Here is a 19,077-nt window from a genome sequence, read left to right on the forward strand (position 1 = left end):
AAAAAAAAAAAAAGAAAAAGTACCTGGGGGCCAGGCGCAGTGGCTCATGCCTGTAATTGTAGCACTTTGGTAGGCCTAGGCGGGCCAATCACTTGAGGTCAGGAGTTCAAGACCAACCTGGCCAACATGGTGAAACTCTGTCTCTGCTAAAAATACAAAAATTAGCTGGGCGTGGTGGTGCACACCTGTAATCCTAGCTACTAGGGAGGCTGAGGCACGAGAATCACTTGAACCCGGGAGGAAGAGGTTGCAGTGAGCTGAGATCGTGCCAGTGCACTCCAGCCTGGGTGACAGAGTGAGACTCTGTCTCAAAAAAATAAAAAATAAAAAAGCATCTGGGTGATAAAATTGTCTGTTAAAAAAAAAAACAGAGAAAGAACACACAATAGAAAAAAAAGAGAAAAACCTACCTCATAAGGTTTACTATGAGGATTAACTTTATTACAAATTCTAGACAATCTGGCACACAATGGGTACTAGCAAATATTGTTGTATTCTGTCTGTACCAGCACTATGCCAACAGAAATACAATCTAAGTCACAAATGTGAGCCACATAATTTTAAATTTTCTAATTTAGTGTAGCCATATTAAAAAAGTACAAAGAAACAGGTAAAATTAACTTCAGTATTTTATTTAACCCAGTATATAAAAAACATGTTTATTTCAACATGTAACCAATATAAACATTTTAATGACATTTTATTTTTTCATACTGAGCCTTAAAAATCTAATGTGTATTTTGTACTTGGAGTACATCTCAACTGGACTAGAGACATTTCAAGGGCTCAAGAGTTGTATATGGCTAGTGGCTATCATACAGGACAAAGTAGATCTATACCTTTTCCCTTCCTTGTCAATGGAAACACCCCTAATGCTCACCAAATTTAACCCCAATCTATCTTTTCAACCTTTCCAACTTTTTTTTCTACTATCCTCATACTTATGCTCACACACACAAATGGTGTTTTCCCAATGCATATGCCCTGTGCTTTCCCATTTTGGGTTTCTTTTTCCCCCTTCTAAAATTGTCTCTGTCTCAATTATTCTCCCCACCTCTCTACCTGCTAAAATCCTATCCTTTCACTGATGGTCATCACAAATGTTACTTTTCCATTCAGGCTTTCCTTATAATCAGTAAAATATCTTTTCTCTTCAAACCTACAATATACCTTTGGGGAGATTTTCTTATGAGGCTCACTTTATTCCATTTTATATACCACTTTTTATTTACTAGTCTAATCCCAACCTACCCCCAAATTAATGGCAATACACTCCTTCGAAGCAAGATTTGTGCTTTACTCATCGCTTACCTACCGTATTATCTACCATATAGGTTTACTAACATTACAAAATCTGCATTATTCTATTCACTTTCTACAGAAGCACTAATATAGAATTCATTAATTCACTTACTTTCAAAGGTCATTCTTATTTGTATAGTTTTTCCCTTTCTATGACATTCAAAAGGAAGTAGGTGAGTGTTGGCCGCCTCATAAATTCTGAAAGACTAAACATTTACAACCTCAGCTGTACAATAATAATTTAAAATGTAGCTACATATATTAAAATAGAAGTAGTCTTAGAACCTCAGAATTGGGTTTTAGATCACTCTCTTAAATGGGTATATTCTAAAGATGTGAGTTAACTATAAGCATCAAAATATAACCGGGGCCAGGCACGGTGGCTCACGCCTGTAATTCCAACACTTTGGGAGGCCAAAATGGGTGGAGAGCCTGAGGTCAGGAGTTTGAGACCAGCCTGGCCAATATGGTGAAACTCCGTCTCTATTAAAAACACAAAAATTAGCTGGGCGCGGTGGCGGGCGCCTGTAATTCCAGTTACTCGGGAGGCTGGCGCAGGAGAATCGCTTGAACCCAGGAGGCGGAGGTTGCAGTGAGCCAAGACTGTGCCATTGCACTCCAGCCTGGGTGACAAGAACGAAACTCCGTCTCAAAAACAAACAAACAAAAACCCAAAACAGGATCTGGAAACTTAATATACGGTCAGCCTTTTGTATATATGGGTTCTGCATCCATGGATTCATCCATGGATTCAACCAAGATTCAGAAGTTTCAGAAAAAAATTGTGTCTGTACTAAATACGTACAGACATTTTTTTCCTTGTCATTATTCCCTAAACAACATAGTATAATAACTATTTACACTGTATTAGGTATTATAAGTAATCTGGAGACAATTTATTTATTTTTCTTTTTTTATTTATTTTCTATTATTATACTTTAAGTTCTAGGATACATGTGCACAACGTGCAAGTTTGTTACATATGTATACATGTTCCATGTTGGTGTGCTGCACCCATTAACTCGTCATTTACATTAGGTATATCTCCTAATGCTATCCCTCCCCCCACCCCACGAAAGGCCCCGGTGTGTGATGTTCCCCTTCCTGTGTCCAACTGTTCTCATTGTTCAATTCCCACCTATGAGTGAGAACATGCGATGTTTGGTTTTCTGTCCTTGCGATAGTTTGCTCAGAATGATGCTTTCCAGCTTCATCCATGTCCCTACAAAGGACATGAACTCATCCTTTTTTATGGCTGCATAGTATTCCATGGTGTATATGTGCCACATTTTCTTAATCCAGTCTATCATTGAGGGACATCTGGGTTGGTTCCAAGTCTTTGCTATTGTGAATAGTGCAATCTGGAGACAACTTAAAGCATACGGGGGACTGGGTGCAGTGGCTCGCACCTGTCATCCCAGCACTTTGCAGGGCCAAGGCGGGTGGATCACCTGAGATCAGGAGTTTGAGACCAGCCTGGCCAACATGGTGAAACCCTGCCTCTACTAAAAATACAAAAGTTAGCCACATGTGGTGGTGTGCACCTGTAGTCCCAGCTACTCGGGTGGCTGAGGCAGAAGAATTGCTTGAATCTGGGAGGCGGAGGTTACAGTAAGTCGAGATTATGCCACTGCACTCCAGCCTGGGTGAAAGAGTGAGATTCTGTCTTTAAAAAAACAAAAAACAAAAAACAAAACAACAAAAAAACAGCATATGGGGGATTTGTACACAGGTTATATACAAATACATGCCATTTTATATCAGGGACTTGAGCATCTGGGGATTTTGGTATCCACAGGAGGTTCTAGAAGGCTCTAGAATTTCCCATGGATCTTGAGGGATGACTAAAGTGAAAATATTGTAAAGGAATTATAAGCTAAATATATAAAAGGCAGTTGCTTCTAAAAGTATTAGAAAAAATTAAAGTTAAGTAGTTTCATAATCTAAAGTTGGAAAAGTCTTTTAAAGTATAAAGTAACTTCCACATTGAGGGGGGCAGGGGTGGGGACAAAAGTTTAAGAGAAGCTAAAATATCTTTGTACTTGCTCATGCTTTCTTATTGTCTCAATACATAATAAATGTACACATGTGGAATCTGGTTGATATTCTTAATACAGACAACTTTTATGCATGAAAAGAAAAAGTCCAATGGAAAAACATGAAAACCTATCAAGAGACAATTCACAACATAGGAAGGGCCAATTAACATATGAAAATGCATCCAATCTTCCCAGTCTTCCAAGAAATGCACATTATAAGAAGATACCTTTTGTGGTTATCAGACTGGAAGATGTTGACTCAATATACTTAAGCCTGAAGGCAAAATTGTAACTATCAATATATATCCACAAAATATGTAAAAACTGGGAGGGGGAAAGGTCCACTGTTCCCCACCCCACTTTCTGTCAGGGCCAAGCACTATTCTTTGCCATTAAAAAAAAAAAAAAAAAGTTCAACCGTAAAAACCTTAAAAGTCGGTACAAGGAATTTACAAAATTACCTGCATCCAAAGTCTAAATATCAAGAAAACAGCATTAACTATTACATAAATTATACTTTGAAAGAACAGCAGTTATGTGAAGGAGGAAAAATTATGGGGGAAACCCAGTAATACTGTAATTTAAATTCTGATAGGACAACTTGGAAATACCATGTCAATTCACAACAGAGGCTCCTATAATTACCCGACCACCTCAGTTTCCATTCCCAGCTTAATTCCTCATCCTCACCTCCTTTACCCATAACCATCTTCCCTCAAAAGTCACACCTTTTCTCCTTACCCTATCAAGTCTTCCATTACTATGCTTAACCTGTCCTCCAGCCTCATTTTCTTAATCCAGAGTACTGAGCCTAATGCCTCACATCTACGCACTTTTCTTTCCAATAACTCTAGGATAGCCCATCAATTTCAGTCCAGTTCCACCAGCACCCCAGTATCAATGCATAGGACCCATCATTGCTGCTCATCTCATTTAGAAATATTACTAATGTCATATGTGATTCATATTTTTAAGTAAACTTCAGGTGCAATATGAGTTAAACTGATTTTTATGGGTTGTCTTAGAAATGTTAACATCATGGCTGGGCATGGTGGCTCATACCTGTAATCCCAGAACTTTGGGAGGCCAAGGTGGGAGGATCACCTGAGGTCGGGAGTTTGAGACGAGCCTGACCAATGTGGAGAAACCCTGTCTCTACTAAAAATACAAAAGTAGCTGTGGGCGTGGTGGTGCATGCCTGTAATCACAGCACTTTGGGAGGCCAAGGTGGGCGGATCACCTGAAGTCGGGAGTTTGAGACCAGCCTGACCAACGTGGAGAAACCCTGTCTCTACTAAAAATACAAAAGTAGCTGGGCATAGTGGTGCATGCCTGTAATCCCAGCTACTCAGGAGGCTGAGGCAGAAAAATTGCTTGAACCCAGGAGGCAGAGGTTGCGGTGAGCCGAGATTGCGTCATTGCACTCCAGCCTGGGCAACAAGAGTGAAACTCCATCTCAAAAAAAAAGAAAAAAGAAATGTAACATCATTTAAAACATTTATATGGAAACCTACCTGTTGGATATTATACTGATTACTTGGGTAACAAAATTTATCTGAAGGCCAAACCCCACAACCCATAATTTACCCATGTAACAAACCTGCACGTGCACCCCTTGAATCTAAAAGTTGGAAAGAAAAAACAATAAACCAAGCAAGAAAAATCCCCCAAAATAAAAACATAAAACATTTATATGGAAAAGTCTCTTCCAAGTTCCAAGCTACTGACTTATAGATATATATTCATTAATAACATACATTATGGGATAAAAAAAAAAAACTATATACTGGGTACAATGGACACTACGCAGGTGACGGGTGCACCAAAACCTCAGAATTCACCACTATATAATTCATCCATTTAACCGAAAACCACTTGTACCTCAAAAGCTATCAAAATAAACCAAAAACTAAAAATATTGTATATTAGACACTGTAAAAGGAGCTGGGAGGAAAGAAATGGTCCCTTCTCATTAAAAGGTCACAAATGTAAGAAACAAATACAACATTACACAATGCGAAAAATGCTAGAGTGTGACAAAATGTTAGAGTGGAGGTATGTACAAAATACCATGGAAATACAACAAATGTTATCAGCTCTGCTTAAAACGCTTAGGAAAAAAAGTTTTGCAAAGGAAGTGGTATCTGAGCTTGGTCTTGAAGAGTTGGAGATTTGGGGAAAAGAAAAGGATATTCCAGGAAGAATGAAAAGTGTACAGAATGGCTCGATGCTTGAAACAGCATGGTTCATTTTAGGAACAGAAAATTTCTCTGTTCCAAGAGTGTGAGGGGCTGTTTGTGAGCTGGGTAGGACAGGCAGCTAGAGAGGAGATTTAATATAGAAGATTATTTGTTATGCAGTAACTTTTAGACTTTCTCCAGGGAGCATTAGGAATTTAATCCAGAATTTTTGTTTTGAGGAATAGCGGGAGAAGATGTGTTTTATAAAAACTATGACAAAAGGATGAATTATACAGCCTAGAAAGAAGAAAAAATAATGACAGCAGTTAGACAAGTTATAAAACTATTCCAACTGACCCATGTGAGAAAAGGCAAAAGCAGCCAGGTGTGGTGACTCATGTCTGTAATCTCAGCATTTTGGGAAGCTGAGGTGGAAAGATCGCTTGAGCCTAGAAATTTGAGAGCAGCCTGGGCGTCATGGCAAAACCCCGTCTCTACAAAAAATACAAAAAATTACCCAGTTGTGGTGTGTAGTGGCACATCCCTATAGTTCTAGCTACTTGGGAGGCTGAGGTGGGAAGATCACCTGAGCCCAGGGAAGTCAAGCCTGCAGTGAGCTGTGATCGTGCCACTGCACTCCATCCTGGGTGACAGAGGAGATCGTGTCTTAAAAAAAAAAAAAAAAAAAAAAAAAAAAGACGAGCTGGAACAGTGTGGGGCCAATGATAATGGGGGAAATGAGAAGTGTATAATAATCAAGGTTGTCAGTTAAATATGGAAAGAGGAGACATTAAGAAAAAGTCGAGGCCAGGCACAGTGGCTCACACCTGTAATCCCAGCACTTTGGGAGGCAGAGGCAGGCAGATCATGAGGCCAGGAGATCGAGACCATCCTGGCTAACAGGGTGAAACCCCGTCTCTACCAAAAATACAAAAAATTAGCCGGGCATGGTGGCGGGCACTGTAGTCCCAGCTACTTGGGAGGCTGAGGCAGGAGAATGGTGTGAACCCGGGAGGCGGAGCTTGCAGTGAGCCGAGATCTCGTCACTGCACTCCAGCCTGGGTGACAGAGTGAGACTCCGTCTCAAAAAAAAAAAAAAAAGAAAAAATCATTCATTCTTCAGTATTTATTGAACATTTTTAAAGTACTTACTATACGTGTATTAAGGGTTGGCTGACTCCAAAGTTTCCAGTTTTATTTATTTTTTATTTTTTTATTTTTTTTGAGACTGAGTCTCACGCTTGTTGCCCAGGCTGGAGCACAATGGTGCAATCTCAGCACACTACAACCTCTGCCTCCTGGATTCAAGCGATTCTCCTGCCTCAGCCTCCCAAGTAGCTGGGATTACAGGCATGTGCCACCATGCCCGGATAATTTTGTATTTTTAGTAGAAACGGAGTATCACCATGTTAGTCAGGCTGGTCTCGAACTCCTGACCTCAAGTGATCCACCTGCCTTGGCCTCCCAAAGTGCTGGGATTACAGGCGTGAGCCACTGTGCCTGGCCAAAGTTTCTAGTTTTAACCAAGTGGAGAGTAACACTATAATTAAGGTAGAGGACAGAGGAACAGATTTTTTGGACCAGTTTCAGATGGTTTGTTTTAGGTTCATGCTGTGAAGTCTGGTGGGGGATTAATAATATGTTTAAAGCTCAGAAAAAGATGGAAGCCAGAGATAGATTAAACAAAAATAGTTTCATAGTTTATCTGAATCTTTTTTTCTTCTTTTTTTTTTTTTTTTGTTGAGACGGAGTCTCGTTCTGTTGCTCAGGCTGGAGTGCAGTGGTGCAATCTTGGCTCACTGGAACCTCTGCCTCCTGGGTTCATGCAATTCTCCTGCCTCCCGAGTAGCTGGGATCACAGGTGCACACCACCACACCTGGCTAATTTTTTGTGTATTTTTAGTAGAGACGGGTTTTCACTATGTTGGCCAGACTGGTCTCGAACTCCTGACCTTGTGATCTGCCGCCTCAGCCTCCCAAAGTGCTGAGATTACAGGAGTGAGCCACCTCACCCAGCTTATCTGAATCTTTTAAAGATAATAAAACTCTCAAATAAGGTACAGATTTAGAGGAAATCAAAAGAATACAATGTCGGAGGACACCTACATACAAGGATAAGACAGGGAGAGAAATTAGGAAGCAACCATTAGAGTTGCGAATACTTCCATAGATACAAAAACATAGAAAAGATAATCACCAACTTCAAAACACTGGACAGGTTTGGGAAAGAGTTACAACTATATATGTATATATATATCTGTAGCAATTTTTCATTATATGAAACATGAAGCAGAGAAAATATTAGTGTGTTAAATGTGGATAAATTATTTTTGTTTGAAGTATTTTATAATTTAACACTTTTTTTTTTTTTGAGACAGAGTCTCGCCCTGTCACCCAGGCTAAAGTGTAGTGGTGTGATCTTGGCTCACTGCAACCTACCCCTCCCTGGTTCAAGCGATTCTCCTACCTCACCCTCCCCAGTAGCTGGGATTACAGGCGTGCACCACCACGCCCAGCTAATTTTTTGTATTTTTAGTAGAGACACGGTTTCAACTTATTGGCCAGTCTGGTCTTGAACACCTGACCTTGTGACCCACCCACCTTGGCCTCTCAAAGTGCTGGGATTACAGGTGTGAGCCACCGCACCCGGCCAATTTAACACTTTTTAATAAGAAGTAAAATAAGTAGGAATAAACAGACTTTCAGGAAGAAAATGGCTAATAGTTTTAAAGACAAAATCAAGTCAAGTGGCACGTAAAATGATTTTTTTAAAGGCCAGCTGATTTTTTTAAAGGCCAGTAATTTGGAGCTCACTGGTGACTTTACCAAGAGCATTTCTTAACTTCATGAAGACAAAAGCAAGATTGCAGTAAGTTGAAGAATAATAAGTGAGCCATGAAACGAGGTAATCTTTGGAATATCTTCATAAGTTGGGAACACATGCGTTATCAAGATGTTTCCTATCATTTCTTTGTCTACTTCACTGATCCTCTCCTTCACAGTATTAGTGTAATCAAACACAGTTGCCACTTGGTTAGTCAACAGCCATTCTTCCTCTTCTTTGATAAAAAGAACTGTGATTTTGTTGATCCTTCTTACGTTTGCCAAGTCCTTCAGGGGAGGCTCAGTGCCTATCCAGCCCTGCATAGTAAATATTGATTTATTTAAGCCACTTACATGGTCTTATCTCTATTGCCAGTTGGCTGGTTGAGCCACGAGCATGGGCTTCCAGGAAGTTTTCCCCACTTGTAAAGAGGAATACAAGACAGAAATATTCTATTTTCTTCCCATAGATGTTATCATAGATGATGCCTAAATCAAATGACTTGCTCCACACCCTTAAGACTTGTTATTAACACTTTTTAAAAACTGTTAATTAAATGTAAGTTAAAACCGCAAAGGGATATCACTATATGATTAGTGAAAGATGATTATCTTTTCTATGTTTTTGCATTTATGGAAGTATTCCCAACTCTAATAGGAAGCAACCACTAGAGTTGGGAATACTTCCATAAATACAAAAACATAGAAAAGATAATCATCAACTTCATTCTAGAATCAAAACATTCTAATTTCTCATTCTAACTGGTGTGTAGTGATATCCCTTTGTGGTTTTTACATTTCCCTAATGACTACACCTTATTTTGAACACGTTCTCATGTGCTTATTTGCTTCCCATCTCTACTTTGGTGACGTGACTGTTCAAATCAGTTTTTAAACTAAAGTGTCTGTTCAAATCGAATTTTTAATTGGGCTGTCTCTGTTATGTTCTGGAAACAAGAATATTTACTACTCTAACACTATTATATTCTTTATATATTCTGGAATCTAGTTCTTTGTCAGATGTTTATACTAAACTGTGATATTTCTCCTAGTTCATAGGTTGCCTTTGCATTTTCCTAACAGTATCCTTGAACATGCTTTTAAATTTTAAGTTCAATTAAAATTTTTTATTTTTATGGTTTATGTTTTATGTGTCCTGAAAATTCTTCACCAGAAGATTTTCTACATGTTCATCTGTAAGTTTGAACTCTTCTGTAAGTCAGGCCTATCGAGCCATTTTAAGCTAATTTTTGAATATATTATAATAGTCTTACATTCAAAAAAAATTTTTTTTGAGACAAGGTCTGGCTACCCTGGCTGGAGTGCAGTGGCATGATCATGGGTCACTGAAACCTGCCCCTTCCAGGCTCAAGCTATCCTCTTATCTCAGCCTTCTGAGCAGCTGGGACTACAGGTGAGCACCACCACGCCTGGCTAATTTTTGTATTTTTTTGTAAGGACAGGCTGGTGTGGAACTCGTGAGCTCAAGTAATTCGCCTGTCTCAGCCTCCCAAAGTGATGGGATTACAGACATAAGCTACAATGCCCGGCCCCATGTTCAATTTTTTAAAACTCGATATCTAGTTCTCCTAGTACAATTTGTTGAAAAACCTATTCATTTCCCACTGAATTACCTTGTTAACTTTGTCAAAAAGCAATTAACCATGTATGTGTGTAGGTCTGTTTTCATTCTCTATTTTTCCCATTGTCCTACATATCTATTCTTATGTCAATGACCACAGTCGTCATTACTGCAGCTTTACTGTGTCTTGAAATTATATAATATAAAGCCTCCAGTTTTTTCATTTTTATTTATTTATTTTTTGAGTCAGAGTCTCGCTCTGTGCCTAGGCTGGAGTACAGTGACACAATCTCGGTTCACTGCAACCTCCATCTCCTGGGTTCAAGTGATTCTCCTGCCTCAGCTTCCCGAGTAGCTGGAATTACAGGCGTGCACCACCACACCTGGCTAATTTTTGTATTTTTAGTAGAGATGGGGTTTCACCATGTTGGCCAGGCTGGTCTCAAACTCCTGACCTCAAGTGATCCGCCTGCCTCAGCCTTCCAAAGTGATGGAATTACAGGCATGAGCCACTGTACCCAACCTTTTTCATCTTTTTCAAAATTGCTTTAAATACTCTAGGGCAGGGTCAGCAAATTTATTCTGTAAAATATTTTAAGCTTTGTGGACCATATGGTGTCTGTAACAACTACTCAACTCTGCTGGTTTACTGCAAAAGCAGGCTGAGACAATACGCACAACACACTAAGTGTGGCAATGTTAAAAAACAATTTCTAAAAGCAGGCAATGGGACAGTTGGCTTGCAAAGACCTGCCAAACCATGCATGAGGGTCTTTGCATTTCCATACAAATTTTAGAATCTCTACAAATTTTAATCATACAAATTTTAGAATCTCTACAAAAATGCCTGCTGGGATTCTGACTGGGATTATTCTCAATCTATAGATCAATCTGGGGAGAAATGATATTTTAAGAAAACTGACTTCCGCTTGATCCATGAATGTGGTATTTTATTTATTTAGGCATTTACAGACTTTTCCCAGCAGTGTTTTATAGTTTTCAGTGTACAGGTCTTGTCCAATTTTTGTGCAGTTTATCTCTAGACACTATGGTTTATGCCATTATAAATGTTACTACTTTATTTCTATTTCCAACTCTTCATCACTAACATATACCATCATGTGCAGCATAACATTTTGGTCAAGGAGGGACCACATATATGACGGTGGTCCCGTAAGATTTTAATACTGTATTTTCACCATACCTTTTCTATGTTTAGATATGTTATTTATTTATTTATTTTTGAGACAGGGTCTTGCTCTGTCGCCCAGGCTGGAGTACAGTGGTGTGATCTCGGCTCACTGCAACCTCCGCTTCCCAGGTTCAAGAGATTCTCGTGCCTCAGCCTCCTGAGTAGCTTGGATTACAGGCATCTGCCACCACACCTGGCTAATTTTTGTATTTTTAGTAGAGACAGGGTTTCTCCATGTTGGCTGGGCTGGTCTTGAACTCCTGACCTCCAGTGATCCACCTGCCTCAGCTTCCCAAAGTGCTGGGATACAGGCATGAGCCACTGTGCCCAGCCCTAGATATGTTTAGATACACAAATACTTACCATTGTGTTACAACTGCCTACAGCATTCAGTATAGTGACATGTTTGTAGCCTAGGAGCCATAGGCTATACCATATAGCCTAGGTACATAATAGGCTCTAACATCTAGGTTTATGTAAGTACACTGCATGATGTTCACACAATGATGAAATCACCTGATGACACAACGTCAGAACATATTCCTGTCTTTAAAGTGATGTGCGACTGTGTGTAAATCTGTATACAAAGTATATTTGTATATTATGTTCTTGTGACTGTACTAAACTCACTTATGATTTCTAGTACTTTTATAGGTTCTATAGTATACTCTACACTCAAGATCATGTGTACAAATAAACACTGTCTTACTCTTTACTCTCCTACATACGTCTTTTTCCCTGCTTACCTTATTCACTGACTAGTACCTCCAGTGCAATGTTGAACAGAAGTGATGAGAGAATATCTATGCCTTGGTTCTCAATCTTAAGAGGAAAGTATTTAGTCTATCACTATTAAGTATGATATTAGCTGTAGGATTTTTGTATTATAGCAGAACTTCATAAGGCCAAGCAAAGTTCCCTTGTTTGCTGACAGTTTTTATCATAAATGAGTGAATTTTGTCAAAAACTTTTCTACATGTACTTAGATTATCATATAGGTTTTTTTCCTTTATTCAATTGATGTAGTGAATTTTACTGATTATATTGACTATTAAGTAAACCTTGGGACCTTTGCGTTCTTGAGATAAAACCCAATTGGTCATGGTATATTACCCTTTTATATGTTCCTGAAAGCTAATATTTTGCTAAATATTTTTGTCTATGGTCAAGAACCACATTGTTCTTTAGTACTATTTTCCTGTAATTTCTGTGTTTGTTTTTGGTAACAGGATGTTGGCCTCACAAAATGAATTGGGAAGTACTCTCTTCCTTTTTTTTTTTTTTTTTTTGAGATGGAGTCTTGCTCTGTCGCCCAGGCTGGAGTGCAGTGGCGCGATCCCGGCTCACTGCAACTGCAACCTCTGCCTCCTGGGTTCAAGGGATTCTCCTGCCTCAGCCTCCCAAGTAGCTGGCAGTACAGGCGCGCGCCACCACACCCAGCTAATTTTTGTATTTTTAGTAGAGACGGGGTTTCACCGTGTTAGCCAGGATGGTCTCGATCTCCTGACCTCATGATCTGCCTGCCTCGGCCTCCCAAAGTGCTGGGATTACAGGCGCGAGCCACCGCGCCCGGCCCTTTTTTCTTTCTTTCTTTCTTTTTTTTTAAGAGAGTTTTTAAGATTGGTATTATTTCGTCCTTCAATGTGAGTGATCAACAAGGACTTTCCCCTCTAGCTAGTAAAAACTCAAATGCTTCCCAGCCCTCTGTGACCTCTGATGTCTGTCAGTTCACATCAATCTGGTTGCTCTTTGTCTGGCTTTACAGTTTTACTCCATGTATGTTCATTCTAGAATTCAGCAAAAAGTCAGAGACTTCTATGGATAGCATTATTTTTTGACAAAATGTCCTTCCTGCTGAACTTTGCCCTAAAACTTCTTGCTGCCTCAGCTTCCATAAATTCCGATCTCTATCTCTTCTCTTGTTCTTTGCTCAAGATTCCCTGTCCCAGATCTACAACTTAGAATGTGCCCCAGGCAAAAAGCCAGGGTGGGTGAGTGACTGTGGAGCTCACTTTGTTTGTTTCCCTTCTTTTAGGGATCGCAGTCCTGCATTGCTGTTGTCCAAAGTCTAAAACCCATTGTTTCATTATTTTGTCCAGATTTTCAAGGTTTTTGTGTGTTTGTGGAGGTGTGGGGGTTGAGATGGTAAACTCCATCATGGTCACTTAAAAATTCTGAAAAGTTGCCAGAGTGGTGGCTCATGCCTTTAATCCCAACACTTTGGAAGGTTGAGGTGGGAGAACTGCTTGAGGGCAGTGACTGTTAGGCAGTGACAGTAGGCACCACTGCACTCTGCTCTGGGCAATGAAGAGATATCCCATCTCAAAAAAAAAAAAAAAAAATCTGAAAAGCTAAAACCTAGAAAAACATTTCATTCCTTGGTGTTAATAATCATTCAAGTGATGGCTGGGCATGGTGGCTCACGCCTGTAATTCCAGCACTTTGGGAGGCCCAGGCAGGCAGATCACTTGAGGTCAGGAGTTCAAGACCAGCCTGACCAACATGGCGAAACCTCGTCTCTACTAAAAATACAAAAATAAGCTGGGCATGGCGGTGCATGCCTGTAATCCCAGCTACTTGGGAAGCTGAGGCATGAGACTCACTTGAACCTAGGAGGCGGAGGTTGCAGTGAGCCAAGATTGCACCACTACACTACAGCCTGGCCAACAAGAGCAAAACTTCGTCTCAAAAAAAAAAAAAATCATTTGAGTGCAGAGGGTCTTATCTCTTAAATGAACTTGTGTTTAACTTTTTATTATAACAGAAAAATATGTATTCCTTAAAAATCACCTTCAAATAAATTAACATTTTAAGTGTTTACACTGTAATCTGTTAAGTACTCTGTGGCATTTTTCTCTTACATTTCAAGAAAGAAAACTTTTGGCTGGGCGCGGTGGCTCACGCTTGTAATCCCAGCACTTTGGGAGGCCGAGGCGGGCGGATCACGAGGTCAGGAGATCGAGACCACGGTGAAACCCCGTCTCTACTAAAAATACAAAAAATTAGCCGGGCGTGGTGGCGGGCGCCGTATAGTCCCAGCTACTCCGGAGGGAGAGAGCTGAGGCAGGAGAATGGCGTGAACCCGGGAGGCGGAGCTTGCAGTGAGCCGAGATTGCGCCACTGCACTCCAGCCTGGGTGACAGAGCAAGACTCCGTCTCAAAAAAAAAAAAAAAAAAAAAAAAAAAAAGAAAGAAAACTTTTTTGTGTGATGGGGTTTCACTTTGTCACACAGGCTGGAGTGCAGTGGCGCGATCGCGGCTCACTGAAGTCTAGACCTCCCGGTCTCAAGCTATCCTCCCACCTCAGCCTCTCTAGTAGCTGGGACCACAGGTGCAGGCCACAACGCCTGGCTAATTTTTGTATATTTTTGTAGAGATAGGGCTTTGTCATGTTGCCCCGGCTGGGCACAGGGATCCCCACACTTTGGCCTTCCCTGGGATTACAGGTGTGAGCTACCACACCTGGCCTGGAAGAAAAAATGTTAAAAAGTATTTCCTTATGTATCTGTTTGGTAAGTTTAAACATTTATGCTCAGCTTAATGTTGGGCTCTTTTGGACTGAAGAAGGGATTTTATTGTAAAGATAAAAATGGTAATAAGGAAGAGGCAAGAATTTCACATAAAAATCAGAAATTACAAGACAGTCTGATCGTATACCACAAATGCATGTTCAAGTTTTTGTGTTTTTTTTTTGACATGAAGTTTCACTCTTGGTGCCCAGGCTGGAGTGCAATGCCGCAATCTTAGCTCACGGCAACCTCCGCCTCCTGGGTTCAAGTGAAGCTCCTGCCTCAGACTCCCAAGTAGCTGGGATTATAGGCATGCACCAACCACACCCGGCTAATTTTGTATTTTCAGTACAGACAGCGTTTCTCCATGTTGGTCAGGCCGGTCTCAAACTCCCAACCTCAAGTGATCCCTCCCACTTTGGCCTCCCAAAGTGCTGGGATTACAGGCATGAGCCACCGCACCCGGCCTGCATGTTCAAGTTTGAATGCAGGTCTTGATACTAGGTTAACATTGCTTTGTTTTCCAGAACTTATTGCTTCCCTACCATAATGTGGATTAAGCATCTCTATTTCTTTTTTCTTTTTTTTTTTTTGAGATAGAGTCTCACTCTTGTCACCCAGGCTGCAGTGCAATGGTGCGATCTTGGCTCACTGCAACCTCCGCCTCCTGGGTTCAAGCAATTCTCCTGCCTCAGCCTCCTGAGTAGCTGGGATTACAGGCACACACCACCATGCCCAGCTAATTTTGTATTTTTAGTAGAGATGGGGTTTCACTATGTTGGTCAGGCTGGTCTCGAACTCCTGACCTCAGGTGATCCACCTGCCTCGGCCTCTCAAAGTGCTGGGATTACAGGTATGAGGCACCACACCCGGCCAGCATCTCTATTTCTGTACTTCTGATGTTTCTGGCTAACTACTTTACTCTCTACTGACATACCTATTCTCTACCTCATAATTTCTACTTACTCATAATTTTTATTCATTTGTGGTTTGCTCCAGGTTCCCTCAATCTTCCACAGCACTTGAATTGCCTATTTCTGAGTTTGCATTTGCATGGCCAAGAGTAAAAGCAAAATAATATAAACTGCTATCTAACTGCACTAACCTGCTGACCAGTTATGGTTTGGCTATAAGCTGGTCCTATGGTTTCCTTAAGAGGCTGTGGACTAGAAGGTACTATGACGACTGGCCTCTTTAGCACAATCTCTTCTTAACATAGGTCTCCTCAATTGATCTTGCTTTAATAGCTACTAGAAATACACATTTTAGCAAAATGCACTGAAAGTAAAAACTTTTCAAATTGAAACAAATTTCCACATTAGATTTTTCTTTAATGGAGATGAAGTCATAAATCTGGAAGATTAATGTTTAATGCTGATCCAGCTCTACTAAGTCACCTGCCATTACCAGGGGAGGAGTCAAGTCAGTACAGACAGCTTTACTTTGTTCCCTCCTCATTCCTGAACTACTTTCATCTTCCTGCATAATGGGCAAGAGAAGGCAGAGTAGAACCAAAAGAGCTTTGCTGATGGGGCAAGTTCTCAGGAGCAGAGAAGTAAAACGGCCCCTTTCCTATTTCTTATATGGCTGTCTTGTCACCCAAGAAGGTAAATAAGTGTATTCAAAAACTTGAACCATGACACTCATCTTTCGATTCAAAATCCTGTACGAATTAAAAGGCTGGTAAGACAGTGAGGAAAGACAGCCACCAAGAAATGCTACCAGATATTTAAGATGGTCAGGCATTCTCTTCTCTTTTAAAACCTCTAGACTTTCATAATCCTGTCCATTGTATAATAACTTTCCTGCTTCTTTTCTTTCCATATAACCCACTTCTTTTAGCAAACTTTGTTCCAACTTTCCTATGTTTCTCACATTCACTTAAAATACAATCTGATCCAATGCTAATAATAAAAGGAAAAAATAAGAAAAAAACTGAGGTTCTCTCTCTTCCTTAAAACACTTTTCCCTTCTTTTTTTTTTTTTTTTTTTTTTTTTTTGAGACGGAGTCTTGCTCTGTCGCCCAGGCTAGAGTGCAGTGGTGCGATCTCGGCTCACTGCAACCTCCGCCTCCTGGGTTTGAGCAGTTCTCCTGCCTCAGCCTCCTGAGTAGCTGGAATTACATGCGCCCGCCATCTTGCCCGGCTAATTTTTGTATTTTTTAGTAGAGACGGGGTTTCACCATCTTGGCCAGGCTGGTCTCAAACTCCTGACCTTGTGATCCACCCGCCTTGGCCTCCCAAAGTGCTGGGATTACAGGCATGAGCCACTGCACCTGGCCTTCCCATCTGCTTTCTAAGATATTACCCTCTTGGTTTCCCCCCGTCTTACTGGCGGCTCCTTCTCAGTCTCCTTTGCTGACTGTTCCTCATCTCCCTGACATCTACACACTGGACTGCTGCCGCAAAGACTTCCCCATTTACATTCATTCCTTTGGTGACATCACACAGTCTTATATCTTTAAATACCACCTGCAAATTGATGATTACCAAATCTATATCTTTATGGACTTCTCACTTGAACTCACTTTAACTGTCTACGCAATATCTTCACTTGGACATCTAAAAGGATTTCAAATTTAACATTTCCAAGAATCCTAATCTTCCTCCCCAAACCAACTCCTCCTGCAATCTTCCCCCATCTCGATAAATGTTAATGCCATTCTTCTAGTTGTTCAGGCCAAAACTCTAAAGTCATCCTTATTATCTATTTCACACCCTTAAATTCCTCAGTAACTCCCCTGGCCCTATTCTCAAAATATATTCAGTATCTGAAAACTTCACTCCACCTCCCACTGCTACCCTGGTCTAAGTCACATCATCTTTCACTAATTCAACAATATTGAATTATTCTAATAGCCTAACTGGTCTCCCAGTTCCTGCCATTGCACCTTTTACAGGCTTGTCTCACAGTAGTAGTTTAACATCACTCCTCTGCCATAATCCACCCAAAGACTTCCAATTGCACTTAAAGTCAAAGCCAAAGTTCCTGCTATGGCCTTCAAGATCCAATAACTTACTATGTAGCCTTCAATTCCTACTACTGTGCCCCAACTTGCCTCACTTCTGCTACACTGGCCTTCTTGCTCTCCTTCAAACAGACCAAGCATACTCCCAGCTTATTGTATGTATGGCAGAACAGTTAAGAGCACAGACGTCAGAGACAGAATGTCTGGGTGCAAAGTCTAAGTCCATCACTTACTAGCTGGGTGAACTTCAACAAGTTACTCAACCTTTCTGTGTCCCAGTTTCCTTATCTGTAAAATGGGGATAATAAAAGTAAACTTCATAGAGTTGTGAAGACTGAGTAAATATATACATATATATAAAACACACCTAACATAGTGCCTAGTATTTGAAGCACGAATGTTTGCTACATCAGTGATCATTTTGATAATGGTGGCTCTCTTCCACAGCATGTAAATATGGGCAAATTAAAAAAAAATTATTGAAATATAGTACAAAGAAAAATATACAAGTGAATGAATTACATAAACGCAACACCAATGTACTCACCACCCAGACCAAGACACCCTGTCAGCACCCAAGAAGCCCATCTCATGCTATTAACCATGCTCAGTTCCTCTTAACCACTATCTTGACTTCTAACATTACAGTTTAAGTTTTGCCTGCTTGTAAGGCTTCTTATAAATGGAATCACGGCCAGGCATAGTGGCTCACGCTTGTAATACCAACACTTTGGGGATCATGGCTGGGCGTAGTGGCTCACGCCTGTAATACCAACACTTTTGAAAGCCAAAGCAGGAGGATTGCGTGAGCCCAGGAGTTTGAGACCACCCTGAGCAACATACTGAGACCTCATCTCTACAAAAAGTAAAAAAATTGGCTGAACATGGTGGCATACACCTGTAGTCCCAGACACTTGGAAGGCTGAGGTTGGAGGATCGCTTGAGCCTGGGAGATGGAGGCTACAGTGAGCCGTGATTGTGCCACTGCACTCCAGCCTGGGTGACAGAGTGAGACCTTGCCTCAAATAAACAAATGAAAATAAAATGGAATCATATATAATGCATTATTTTGTATTTGACCTCTTTCACTTAACGATGCTTGTGAGACTCATCTGTATTATCAGGAACAGCTGTACTTTGTTTTCACTTCTGTGTAGCATTCTTTTATATGAATATACCATAGGTAAGGGATATGAATTGTTTCCAGTTTTTTTTTGCTATTATAATAATGACAGCAATGAACATTCCTGAGCCCTCCTTGGTACACATGTATGCATATTCTACTGGACGTAACTTTGCAATAGATTGCTGGGTCAAAGTGTTTGCACTGCTAAACAGTTTTCCAGAGTAGCTATAGCAGTTTATACTCTCACCAGCGAGCATGAGAGTTACCATTGCTTTACATCATCAATACTTGGTATATTCGATATATTTTTTTTGAGATGGAGTCTCCCTCTGTCGCCCAGGCTGGAGTGCAGTGAT

The 19,077-nt window shown here is 40.5% G+C and overlaps 1 protein-coding gene across 3 annotated transcripts in view; it reads right to left on the reverse strand.

Moving 5' to 3' along the window:
* YES1 (YES proto-oncogene 1, Src family tyrosine kinase) overlaps nt 1–19,077 on the reverse strand; it is a 94,672-nt gene that overhangs the window by 37,439 nt on the left and 38,156 nt on the right. The window contains exon 1 of one of the 3 annotated variants that reach the window (XM_058438571.1): nt 1,415–1,455. The exons of the other annotated variants lie outside the window; for them this stretch is intronic. Within the exon in view, the coding sequence (XP_058294554.1) occupies nt 1,415–1,427 (13 nt within the window). The 5' untranslated portion in view covers nt 1,428–1,455. Of the gene's footprint in view, nt 1–1,414; nt 1,456–19,077 lie in introns of those variants that run through there. 3 annotated transcript variants of the gene reach the window in all.

This window comes from Hylobates moloch, unplaced genomic scaffold (assembly GCF_009828535.3).
Source record: "Hylobates moloch isolate HMO894 unplaced genomic scaffold, HMol_V3 SCAFFOLD_5, whole genome shotgun sequence".
NCBI lineage: Eukaryota > Metazoa > Chordata > Mammalia > Primates > Hylobatidae > Hylobates > Hylobates moloch.